The 13,750-nt window shown below is 37.4% G+C and overlaps 1 protein-coding gene across 1 annotated transcript in view; it reads left to right on the top strand.

The window, feature by feature from the left end:
- Emb (embigin) overlaps positions 1-13,542 on the top strand; it is a 58,930-nt gene extending 45,388 nt beyond the window's left edge. Inside the window, exons 5-9 of the mRNA XM_017798107.2 lie at positions 97-224; positions 3,117-3,396; positions 5,094-5,127; positions 7,556-7,610; positions 8,427-13,542. Coding sequence (XP_017653596.1) covers positions 97-224; positions 3,117-3,396; positions 5,094-5,127; positions 7,556-7,610; positions 8,427-8,444 — 515 coding nt within the window. The 3' untranslated portion in view covers positions 8,445-13,542. The remainder of the gene's footprint in view (positions 1-96; positions 225-3,116; positions 3,397-5,093; positions 5,128-7,555; positions 7,611-8,426) is intronic.
- Positions 13,543-13,750: the final 208 nt, after the last annotated feature.

The following is a 13,750-nucleotide window of genomic DNA, read 5'->3' as shown; positions in this document are numbered from 1 at the left end:
AAAACAGAATGGAAAATGTCTTTAAATTAGGCACTTTTTTTTTTTTTTTTTTTGCTTAGACAGTATGAGTAACACATTTCTCTAATTTTTTCTTAGTACCCAAGGTTCATGGAAAAAACAAGCCATTGATCACTTACGTGGGAGATTCCACTGTCCTGAAGTGTGAATGTCAGGACTGTCTTCCTTTAAATTGGACCTGGTACAGTAGTAATGGAAGTGTGCAGGTAAGAGCATATTTCTATGGCTAGGAATTCGGCTCAGTTGACAAAGTGCTTGTTTTTCCAGCATGAGGACTGGAGTTCAGACCCCCAGCACTGACATAAAGAAAATAAAACTGGAAGAGCGGTTGAGGAAGACACCAGACATGAACCTCTGGCCTCCACATGTACTCACCCACATTCATGGGCACCCACATGCACACATGTACCCCCACATGCTAACATGTACCTACAGATACCACCACACACAAAAAGATCATAATGTTATGATTTGAAGAAAAAGCCCTTTTAGATCAAAAATATATTATATTTGGCTCAGAATTCCAAGGATGACTTCTACTTCTGTTGTAACTTAATATTAAGTTAAAGAAAGCACAGTGATAGATGGCATTGTCCTTGGATGTCAGCATGTTATATTATGTGGGTAAAGATGCTCTTAATGTTTCATTAGCTTATACTTAATATTTTATGTTTAGCAGTTTATTTCAGGTTTTTGAAAGGAAGTTCGAATTCATTTTTAGGATGGGTATGGTGGTTTATACCTTACTCTTAGCACTGGGGAAGCTGAGACAGGAGGATTGCCCTGTGTTTGAGATAAACCTGGGCTACATAGCTACTGCCAGCTGGTACAAAGGCTAGCCAAGGCTACCTAGCAAGACTATATCTCAAAACAAAACAAAATCAAAAATAAAAGGAGAGAGAACTTTTGTGGTGGTATGCACCTGTAATGCAGGCATGTGGGAACCCGAGGGAGGGTGATTACTGTCATCTTAAGGTCATATATAGTGACTTTGATGTCAACCCAAACTATATAATGAGACAAAAATCAAAACATTTTCAGTTGAGCAGTTTAGAAGTAATATCAGAAGAGCTTGGCTTCTTGTCATCCCACGGAGCTAACTAGGAAAACAAAACAGTGAAATTCTAGCCCTTTCCCAACTAGTCTGAAATGTGGGAGACAGGATGCAGTAGAATGATGCCACTTGAAAAAGGTAATGAAAATTCACCATTTAAATTTAGGTCCAAGTTGTTGTCTATAAATGTCATTGGCCTTTGGGGCAGTCCAGACATTGTAAGAAAGCTTAATGCTGCCTTTCAGTTAGGATTTGTCTAAGACAAGTGGCTTTATAAAGCTGATACGAAGAACAACATCAGTATTCAATGAAGAAATTATGTCTGACTTCCTTTCTTTTCCCAAATAGCCTCTAACGGTTGAGAAATTAGGATTGTTCTTCTTGGGGACACCCTTATCTTGTCCTGGTGCTAATATGTATTGAAAGTCCTATTAAAGAGAAGCTACAATTCTAGAATAGGTACACACGAAACAGAATAAATTTTATAAGGCAGTATTCAATTCCTCTTGAAAAAGTTAGTGCTTTGGTAGACAGCCGAGGCCAACAGAGGAAGCGTGTGGGACGGTGCATGTCTGGTTCTGTGATTACATTGTTCCACTTTAATGTTTCAAGAAAAGAGCTCTAGATCATGTAAGTGTCGACTTAAACCACTAATACTTCTGCTTGAACTTCTTGATGATTAGGACAGATGTGTGTCAATATTTTAAAATACACAAATTTGTAAAAACAAATACCAGCTCTGGTGTTTGTAATACACAGTCTTATTTATTTGTGCATATGTGACACCAGACAAACAGTGCCTGAGTCACTTTATATCAAACTTTTAAAAGGTCCTTTTCTACATCCCCAACTTTCTTTACTATTTATTATATGAATCACTGTCTTAATTTTGGCCCCGAGCCCAAGATGTAATTGACTGTGAGACAGGTGTAAGGAAGGAGGCACAGGTCAACACTTTAGTCAAGCACACTCTTAAAATGTAAGCAGCCATCTGCTTTGTTATCACCTGTACTCTTCTTTAAATTCAGTCCTTTGATTTAACACCTCTGACATAGAGAGGAACTTTTGTCCTGAGCATCCCAGGCCGCACTGGAGGCATCCCAGGCTGCGTTGGAAACAAGTCACTGCTAGTGTTGCTTTTTTTTCTTTTTTTCTTTTGGCAAATAATAAACTCACAGAGAGGTCTTCCTTTGAGAACATTTGTTGAACAGTGCTGGTTGAGAGATAGAGCAGGAAAGGCATCAAATGGCTTGAGAATAAAATTTAATTTAGATAGATTAAGGATAACAGCTTCCAAATAGCTTAGTATGGCACTTGTGAACCTGGGGAAAACTCAGGGGATCCTAGAAGCCAGCCTGCCTGAGAGAGAAAGAAACTGGGGCCTGAAAGGAAGGAAAAGGCTCTAGGCCATCACACAGAGCCTGCCACAGAGGTTCTACCTGTCCTTCCACGTCGCCTACGAATCCCTGAAGATTTTAACCTCAGTTTCATCATGAAGAGTTTGTGTCCTCAGGGTTAGTGACCTGTCTTTGTAGAAATCTTGAAGAGTGTGTGTCCTCAGGGTTAGTGATCTGTCTTTGTAGAAATCTTGAAGAGTTTGTGTCTTCAGGGTTAGTGACACATCTTTGTAAGAATGACCAGCATGCTCATTATCTCAGGGGTAGTAATTTTTCTCCTGGCTGCCTGTTTTTGTGCTTGTGGAGAGCAACTCAAATATTAGAATGAAAAACCCAGATGGCTGGAAATTTCCTGTCTGTAATTCTCATCTTCTATTTATTAATGATGACCTACACATATGTTTGTAGGTTAAAATTTTCATGCTAAATACCTGCAGCTGTATATGTTTTCCTTTGTTTTCTACCTGGAATAGAAAACTCCCCATATGATTTAAAAAGTATTTTATATAACTTCTCATTTTGATATGCCTTTTTTTTCCAGTAAGCAGTTCCCTTGGCACTGCTTTCTAGCTTTACTCAGAATTAGATCACTGGGGCCATGTATCCTTTGTGTACTGTGTAAGGACTTTAATGTCTTCTTGCATTAGGTTCCTATTGATGTTCACACGAATGATAAGTATGTTATCAATGGGTCATATGCTAATGAAACAAGGCTCAAGATAAAGCATCTTTTGGAAGAAGATGGCAGATCCTACTGGTGCAGTGCAGCTTTCCAGTTAGGCGAGAGTGAAGAGCACATTGAACTTGTAGTACTGAGCTTCTTGGTGCCCCTCAAACCATTTCTTGCAATAATTGCTGAAGTTATTCTTTTAGTAGTCATTATTCTGCTTTGTGAAGTGTATACACATAAGAAAAAGAAGGATTCAGGTAAGACTGTTGTTTTTTATTATATTATCACTTAATTTTGATATGTATTATGTCTTAACACATAGTCACTTTAAAGTTTTGAAGCGTAGCTGGGAGATAGCTCGGTGGGTAAAAAACACTTGCCATGCACAAGTGAGAACCTGAGGACCCATGTAAACATCGGGGTGCATGAGTGAGCACCTGTAACCCCAGCACTCCTCCTGGGAGATGGCAGTTGGAGACAGACTCTCTGGAAACTTTGAGGCCTGACATGCAGAGTGGAGAAGCATCAAAAAGACTTTTATCTCATAGGAGGTAGAAGGGAGGACTAACACCTGAGGTTGTTTTCTGATCTTCAAATGCATGTTGTAGCTGTGTGCATCTTCCTTCATTCACACATGTGAATGTGCACATACACATCATATGCGCACATGTGCTTACATACAAAATAAGTAAAATTTTTTAAAAAATTAATGTTTTGGGCCGGATGTGTGGTAGGATACATCTTTAATCTCAGCACTCGGGAGGGAGAGGCAGACAGATCTCTGTGAGATCAAATCCAGCCTGGTTTATGTAGTGAGTCTAGGACAGCTGAGCTATAGGAAGATACTGTCTGGAAAAAAACCAACAACAGAAGCCCCCAAACAAAAAATCCCAAATAAACAATAACAATAACAACAAAATAAAACAAAAAAATTTGGGGAAATATTCATACTTTTCTTACTTGAATTGGTATTCATGCTTATAATAATGGTGGCAATGGTCTCTGAGCCTGTATTGATGGCCTTTCTGTTCAACTTCCTGGAAATTTGGGAGTTAAAATTATCTTTTTTCTCTAACCACCAGGTAGGGAATGTGTGTTAACATTGGGATATTAGAAAAAGATCTGATTGAGTAATATAAATGGTCTCCACTTGAATTCATTTTAATAATTTGCATGTGTGCACTTAAGTGTATATGGGTGTTTGTGTATGCTGCTGCAGATGCATGTGTGTGTGTGTGTGTGTGTGCCTGTGCAGGCTGGAAAACAACTCAGGTATCATTCTCAGGAAGGCCGTCCACTTCCTTTGAGACATGGTCTGTCATGGGCCTGGTGCTCACCAATTAGGCTAGACCGCCTGCATTGTGCTCCATGGATCCTCTGATCTCTGTCTCCCCAGCACTAGTTACAAGCATGCCAGGCTTTGTAATGCAGCTTCTGGGAATTGAACTTGTGACCTCATTTCCTGCAGCAAACACCTTATGACTAAGATCTCTTCCTATCGTCACTTAAAAATCAAACATTCTGGAATTTTATAAAAGACAATGTTGTATTAGGGCTTTTTGTTTGTTAATTTTTTTGTAACCTTATGGACTAGGGGATGAAAAACCTGTAGTTTGTTGTGAAAATGTGTCATATATCTTGTGTTCTTTCCTGATTTTCATACAAAAATTTAAAAACTTCAATGGCATCATATTTTTGAAAATGTCAGAATGCTAAACGTTTCTTGATTAGAGATACAGGTTGAGTCTGGCATCCTGTTAAGAGGGAGCATGGAGACTGTGCAGCAAGTTCAGGTGGCACCTCTCCTCTCCATTCCATAGAAGTAAACTGCATTTTTAACTTAGAGGGCAGGTGGAATAGAACAAGTATGTCCCTTGAAGAACAATACAGCATACGTGACTGTCACATTATAGCATGCTTCATTATCACATCTTTTTTTGTTGTTGTTATACAGATGATGGGAAAGAATTTGAACAAATTGAACAGCTGTAAGTATTTTATTTTTTACTAATTTTCGCTTGAGTAAAATGCAGGTAAATGTGAAATTAATGGCAATGTTTGCAGTTAGAAACTGAGCCCCACAAATTATGATATGCAAGTTATTTTCTGTATGTATCTACGTGGTGAAAAGTGATTCCCAGCCCTGCCCTCCATCACTTACTGCTCTGTGCTTCTGTTTGCTAATCTGTATAAAACATGTTCATCATGGTACTATTACATAAATCTGTTGGATTAATAATAACAATTTATGCATATAAATGCTTAGGACAGACATTTATATAGTAACTACAAAGAAGTATTAGTTTGTTTAAATGATTTTCTACCTTGGTTGTGTTTTGATCACTGATGATGCTTTTTAAGAGTATGATGCCCAGATTTCACTGGATCCCCCAGATGAGAACTGCTTGGGTTGGGACTAGGCATCTATATTTTCTGTAAACATCTTCCCATGGCTCTGATTTTCTGTCACATAGAACATCTCTGGCTTAGAGTTCTATAAGAATGACTTTTGAGAGAGCACATGTTTTATCATGCATTCTTTGCAGCTCTCCTTAGAGTACAGCATGAAGACATCTGGGAATAAAATGGCCAGGGAAGTACTTCAGGAGGTGGAGGTGGCAAGATTCCATTTTTCCAAGCAAGAGAATAGAGCTCCCAAGACAGGGACTGAAATCTGAAACGAGACCAATGACCTTGAACTAAGACCAGGCAAAGGCAGCTGAGAGGTACCTGTGAAATGGGAGGCCTGACCACCTGTCACCAACACAAGATGACCGGAAGTTGGTCCCCGAGGGGTCTCAGAGGTGCAGTCATGTTAAAGAACAGGAAAGGTTCAGACCGTTTTCCTTCACATACTCAGCATTATTCAAACAGGCATTTTGACTCAGTTTGTACTTAGCAGGTAGGAGATAATCAAGCCAGGGTTCCATCAAACCAGGCAAGGAAACCAGTGTCACCTTAGACTTGAAGACTCTCATGATTGGATGAGAACTGTACCTGCTCCAAGGAAGTCTGTTCTATTCCTGAAGAAGTCTGATGTTTATAGCGATTTTAACTTTGAATCTCTCCTATTGATTCCCAGTTACTGGTCTTCTTATTTTAGACTCATAAAAAGTGTGACAGCCATTCATATACTTGAAGACAGTTATAATAATGCCCTGATTTTCTGTTTTTCCAGCCAACCATTGCCCAGTGTCTGACCACTCCTAGGATGTGACTGAAGGCCTGGGATGCATCCTTATTTGTTCAACACACACTCAGAAAGGATGCTGTCAGAACAATGTGGAATGAACTATCAGTTCTATATAATTTAATTTTCATTTACACAGCTTGTCTTATTCAATGCCGTTTTTTTTTGTTTGTTTGTTTCCCTAGAACTTCTTGTAAACAATGTCAGAGTGACTCAGTCTATAATATGAAAAAAGGAATCCTTCTTTCATTTTAAATTGAGATAGTAGACATCATGTTCTCTACCCTTTATCACCACAGAGATCGCTGAGAGGTTCTTACTTTTAGTTTCGATTAGTACTTATAGCAAGGGCATCTTAAGCTCATTTAGAGCAACCCTCAGCTACCATTCCTTTCAGATATTTTAGTTCATTTAGTTAGGAGGTAATTTTGGGGGTAGAAAACACGTATATGTTTTATGTGCATTATATTTCACATATGCTACTTAAGCGTTTAAGTAACTATGGTTCACTAGAGCTTCTTGGTAAAAATATTTTAAAAAAATAATAGTACACATCTAATATCAATACAAGTTACTTCCTTCAAGTACCTCAGTGAGGAGTTAGCTCACTTGTCAGATCCACTAAGACCTTTAACCCACCCAGTCCCACTCACCAGCACGTCCACACTCCAGTTTTGATATGATTTGGTTGTTGACTTTGTTGGTTGGTTCATGAGTGCAGGCCTGCATACAAAATCTCCAGTGAGATTCATTCTGTTCAGTTATCTTGTACAGTCATGCTTAAGGTCAAACCCACACTTGTTGGCTGTTTTGATGTGTATTTAGTAAAGAACATCTTTAACTTCTAATTTAATTATTATCTAGTATAATAACCACCAAAATATAATTCCTGTCATATACATTAGCTGAGCACCTGTTGCCTGTTCTCATGGTTTCAGAACAACATGGCAGAGTTCCAAGCCCAAGGCCCACTGTTGCAGGGAATGAAGCAGTTCTCTGAATGCATGATCAGACAAGCTTTTTCACCACCATCTGTAGCAGTAGGTCCTGTTTAAGCAATGACGTAAAAGTAAACTCAACATTATGAGTAGAACATTATATGGAAGAATGAATTCAGTTTGTACTGAATTTTTCAATTTTCCCTCAGCCTTGATATAAATGGTATATAGATTTAATTGTGTGCACTGTGTACATCTGGTGGTTTACCTTTTTTGTTTTTGACACAGGAAATCAGATGACAGCAATGGTATAGAAAACAATGCCCCAAGGCACAGAAAAAATGTAAGTTACTTCCAAATGATTGTAAAAGGTAAAATTCAATATATGTGGGCTATGAAACATTACATTTTTCAGTTTCATTCAAGACCTAGTCATTTACTGTGTGCATGAATACACTTATTTGCACTGTGGTAGGAGATAATATGGGCTTATAAAATAATTAGTAGCATCCTGGGGCTGGAGAGATGGTTGAGCATTTAAGGGCAATTGGCTGCTCTTACAGAGGATCTAGGTTCAGTTCCCAGAACCCACATAGTGGCTAACAACCATCAGTAACCCAGCTCCAGGGGGATCTGACACCCTCTTCTGTCCTCTATGGGCATTGCATGGCATGGGTGTGGGCAGCACACTCATACACATAAAATAAAAGTAATTAAAAAATTAATAGTGTCCTTTTCCATGAGAGAATAGGTGGCGATCCTCCTGTCTCAGTCTCCTGAGTGCTGGGATTGCTTGCACTCAATTCCCAGGTTAATTTCATAGTCTCTGTATATTTTTTTCTTTTATCTCTAAAAAGAAAGCTTTTGGGATTGTTGGTTTCAAATGTTTTCATGTAGCTTTTTATTCTCATCTAAAACATTCTGAATTCTTCTATTTTATTTGCATGTGTTACCATATGGTTGATGCAATGAACTAATCCATTATAACTACTTTCCTTTATTGATTCATAGTTTTCTTAGTTTACCGATGTTAGAACTTTCCTAGCTAGTAGATGGCAAGCTCGCGTCCCATCACTTCTTTGCTTTGCAGAAAATGATAGCAAATTCATTCTAGAGTAACAAGGGCAATAACTGTTTCATTATGCTTTGTTTGATTCAGGAATCTGCGAACCAGTGAATAAGGACGATCATGTTGCCATGGGAAGATGAACGAAGAGTCTGTATTTAGCTTTGCTTATCCTTCCTTTTATAAGAGTGTTTGGATTTTAATTTTTTAAAAGACAAACCATTATGCAACATGCACAGTAATAGCTTTATCTCTTATCTAAAGGTGTATTTTCATTTTGTAATTGTTTTACATTAAATCAAAGTAAATTGTTTTAAATGTGTCCTGTGAGCCATAGCCTAGTATAAAAAATGTCATCCTGGTCCAGACCAGAAGGTACAGAACAGACACCAGCAAAATTAGTTAATAATTCACAGAATACATATCACTAAAGCCCTGTTTGTTACCAAAGAATTTATTGAAAAGAAAGCTTTTGCCATTTGTCTCAAAAAGTGTTTTTTCCCAAGTCATAGTGAATATAATTACATGTAGATGTGTTTGCAACAATTTCCCTGTAACTTCCTGTGATAGTGAAACTGTTTTCACTAAGAAATAGACTCTACACTTTTACTAATGGTGGCTGCTTCACCACCTGTACACTAAGACGTGCTTTTACTCCATGAAGAATGTGAGGCAAGGGAATAAAATCGTATGCTTACCCCAGAGTCACAGCAAAACCAAATCTCCACATCCTGACCCCACCTCATTGCTTCTGCACCCCAAGCGAGGGTGCTTCTTGGCTTTAAGTAGGATGTTTTCATTGGTCTTTACCATGGGGTTTGGTCTTCGGTCCTCTGGGGTTGCTGTTTCAGAGTGCAGATTTGTGTAGTCATGATGCACCACTGCTGCCTGCATGCTTCTGTCGCCCTTGGTACAGAGAGTTTCACTGTATGTTCCTGACTGGCCTGAAACTCACTATGTAAACTAGGCTGGCCTCAAACTCACAGTGATCCTCCTGCCTCTGCCTCCTAAGTGCTGGGATTAAAGGGATGCATCACCATGCCCAGAGATTTCTGGGTATCTTTAATTTGATATCTAGTTTCTGGCTAAATATGTAAAAATGCATTATCAGTGCTTTACAATAGCGATGCCTTTGACTACAGTCCTGAAGTGTTAATGTCTTGTTTTTATTTTGCTGCTCATGCCTTAGACTAACCTTGAAAAATAGAATGTTTTCATTACATATATCACTGAAATAGTTCACAAACGCATGGGAACCAAATCATTTCAACTTGAGAAGGTATAGAAAGTTGTCATTGGCTTTAGTGAAGTATGGCAGTAATGCCTCAAGATACTAGGCAAGGTATCCCTGGTGTGGCAGGGTTTCTGTGCCATGCTGTTTGCAGGGGAAACAGGGTTAAGGACAATCCGAAACAAAGAGGAACTTGGGGTGGTAGTGGAAAAAACCTGCAGTTCTTGGTTGGCCATTAGGGGATTAGAGCTTGGGTAAAAAGAATCCAATAATTAATTTCACAACAAAAACATTGTAGAAAGTTATGCCATGTGTATCAGCTAAGAAAAGTGCAATTGTATCTTGATGTCTACTAATAACACTAGCAAGAATAATACACATAAAATAGTAATATGGCAACTGCTTCATCTTTTGTTATTTTTATTGAACTAGAGTACATCCCTTTTCACTAGACATCATGCCTTCTCTTAATCAAAGAACTGTGTATTTGATTTGCCTTAATTAATGATTAATTTGACAAAATAATCTTGGATAATATTATAGCAGTTAGTTTAATTAAACATTTTGAATTTAGTGAAAATTTGATAGGCATCATTTGGTGAAGTCCCACTCATAGTAGTGTACTTGTGACTAGGTACATACAACCCAAGCCAGTTACAGTAGCAGAATTCATGTTTTCTTTGCCACCACTGACAATTAGGTTGAAATAGTTTTTAAAGAAAAAAATAGCTGCCCAAAGGTAAAACCTGAAGTATTTATGTATTAAAATGAAATTCTAAGTGGTGATATTTTGTAGCAAAGACAGATTTTAGTCACTTTAAATAGAAATAAGTTGTCAAATATTTAAGTTGATTTTTAGCCTCTCTGGAGTACTCGGAAATTGTTCCATCTCTGTTAGATTAACAATGGAACGCTCCCATTAACTAACCTCATGGAGATGGTAAATGGATTAGCTAAGGACTAACTATAAATTGACCGCAAAGAGTAAACAGCAGAAAGGCTGTTTAGAAAACTACCCTGAGTTCTTATGTTAGACACCTGGGAAATTTGATTAATCTTTCCAGTTGGTGGGGTTTTTCCATGTAATAATTAGATTTAATGATGCCATAAATCTCCCAGATAATTTTATATGCAATTTACACTAAAGGGTGTTTCCTTTTGCAGTCTTTTTTTGCCCCAGCTAGCTAGTCATTCAAGCTCAACTCCAAATTCTTTATGGTATTTTCTTCTTTTCTTCTTGGCTATGAATCCCTGTTCCTTGGACTGTCTTAATGGTACAAGAGTCAACCCAGTACCTCCCTGGCCTCATCTTCCCAGCTATAACAGCTAAGATCTTGATTTTCCCCCTTAGTCTCATCATCCAGCACTCCATCCTCTATAGTGTGGCCTCAGTCTTCTTCCCAAAACACGAAGATCTCACTTAACACCTTCATGCATCAGTTTCAGGCCCAACATGCAGCTCATCTTTGCCGTTTCTCAGTCCAGCATCACCCAGTCACCAATCTCCCCCCAGTGTCTTGAATTAGCCCAGAATGCTCCCATGCTTCTCTGAATTCCACCAGCTCAAGATTAACTTTTAGGATGCTAACATCTTAGAGGAAACCCTCATATTGCTGGAGTGGTACCTTCTTCTGTGTTCATATGCCTCTGTATTTTTGTGTTTTTAACCTGTATTGTAAACACAGTTGTTGCTCTCCTTCCTGGATTCTGACTTTTCATTTCTGTGCCTTGTGTTTACCACAGGGAGAGTTTGTTACAGATATTGTAAAATGTGTGTTGAGTGGTAGAATGTTTAAATATAAAAGAAACATAAATCTGTACCAGTTCTTAGAACACCATTTTAATTTGTGACAATTAGAGTTGAAAAAAAAATTAGAGAGAAAAGCAGGTTTTCTAACTTCCTAAATTGTTATAGAGAATGCATTATATTGATTATTCTGTATTTTAATTCGTATTGTCCTTCAAGTTTCCTGGTCAGTGCATGAATGAGCTTTATGTTTACCTTTTATTTTAATACAATAACACACTGACTGCAAACACACAATTTTAGTGATTGTATTCCTTTGAATGGCACAGTCGAGAGCTGGTGTCTGCTCACCCTTCTGTGCTCCAAATTCATCTCCCCTGTGTGTAGATACTGTTGAACATCCTAGAATAAACTTCAGATTTAATATTAAAATAAGTATTTTACAAATGGTTTTATTATAAATTTTGATCACTAGAAGCATATTTTTCATCAGATTAATCAAAAATAAAAACCCTGTTATTCTGCTTGTTTATATGGTTTTTACCTTTGAGGCATTTAAATAGGTTTGTGCACAATTATTTACCATCTACTATTCTTCCCTGTAGGAAAGCGAATCTTTTGTAATTGGGCAAATCAAGACAAGGAATTAAGAACTTCCTTCCCTTTAGTGCTGTTCAGCTTTGGAAAGGATAAGTTCAAATGTCTATTCCAGTATTAATTGTAAGGCACAGCGCCTCCTTGTCTGAAAATATATTTATGGAATGCATAAAAATAGACAAATAACTCAGTTATTTTGGAATCTTAAATTACACATATTTATATGCCTTCTCTTTTGCTTATGATTTGTTAGCCATGAGCTTATCCTAGTTGTCATAGGAAGAAAACTGAAACTACTTCTTTACTGCTTCGGAGTCAGTTGCATGCTCTTTTTACCAATCAACAGAGATGCATCACATTACTTAAAGCTAATAACTGGCGTTAGTTGAGTGTGTGGCATATGATAGGCATTACTTTGAAATGAGTTACCTTACTTAATCCTTGCATCATTTTATGTTATAAAATTAGTTCTCTGCTTTTTAATAGATGCACAAATTCAAGTGTAACACCATTAAATAAACTGCTCAAGTCACTATGTTGTACACAGAATTACATTAAAAACTAAGCTAGCCTGGGCTGACTTGACCCATCTTGTTGCTTTGAACTGCTAGTCACACACTTCCTAGAAAATGATACTGTCACCAATCATTTGTCTATTTTTAAAATGTCAGTCTTTTAGGTGGTTAGTTATATCACAAGCCAGAATCTTTCAGAGTTTAGGGGACCTGTGCTTTGGCATTCCTGTGTCCCTGCAGTGGTGCTGGGGAGTCAACACATATTTAAGGTTCTTTTCTTCTAGTTTTTACTTGTCAGTAGTGAGAATGACCATAAAACGTATCATCTAGACACTGAAAATAAAAGAAGGTGCTATTTATAATTTTACCAAGACAGGTGGAAAGCAGACCCTTCAATTATACATTCAGCCTGCAGGAAGGAGTGACTGCTTTGTGGATGTTCTGTCACAGACACAGCCCCAAGTTAGAATGATTGACAGAAATTCACTTTCAGGGAAATAGCCATTTTCAGTAAATGTCAGGTGAGTGTCACTGTGGAGAAGTGCCTATAATGACATCGTTTACCGAGCTTATTAAAGTTTTATGACTTTCCACAAGTTTCTTACCATGACTAAAGTTTGTTGGCATTCAGAAGTGTGATTTACAAGTTGTAAGAGAAGGTGACAAAGAAAGTCATGATTTTGCAAGTGTGTGGAGTGGACTGGAGAGTTCTTGGGATTTGTGTATTTTCTGCTAAATGCATTGTATTAATAACATGTGATCCCTGTGACCCAAGAATGCTGATTATGCCTTTATTATAAAATTTGCTTATGAAATAATTGAAATTCACTCACTATAGAACTGACAGAATTACTTTTAGTCCCATGATTAGTCTGTAGTGTCCGTATTTCTTACTCCCTTGTACCTCAGCGGGAAAATGCTATGGAAACACGCTTAGAGTGGTTAAGATCTCTAAATATTATTTTGGTCTGTTGTCTTTTATGCTTAAAAACACTTTTCAGAAACATTTACTTTGTTATATAATTTTCATTTCTTAAAATAGTTTATCACCAATTATTTTTCTAAAGTTTATTTGATAATCATGAACATTTTAGATTTATTACATGTCATTAAATTTAATGCTGCAAAAAGAAGAGCTGATTATATTTTGTACCTTTTAAAATAGAGATTTATCCTAAATAAGTTTTATTTAAATCAAAGACCATTGATCTATTATATTTTTCCTAATAATTGTTTTCTTAGCATATGCATTTAAATTCTCATCGATACCTTTCTATATTATGTAAATGGCACAAAACTGTCAATACTGGAATGTTGTAAGAGTGTT

Source organism: Nannospalax galili, unplaced genomic scaffold, assembly GCF_000622305.1.
Source record: "Nannospalax galili isolate Female #2095 unplaced genomic scaffold, S.galili_v1.0 scaffold235, whole genome shotgun sequence".
Classification (NCBI taxonomy): domain Eukaryota; kingdom Metazoa; phylum Chordata; class Mammalia; order Rodentia; family Spalacidae; genus Nannospalax; species Nannospalax galili.
This window is presented reverse-complemented; position numbering and strand designations above follow the sequence as displayed.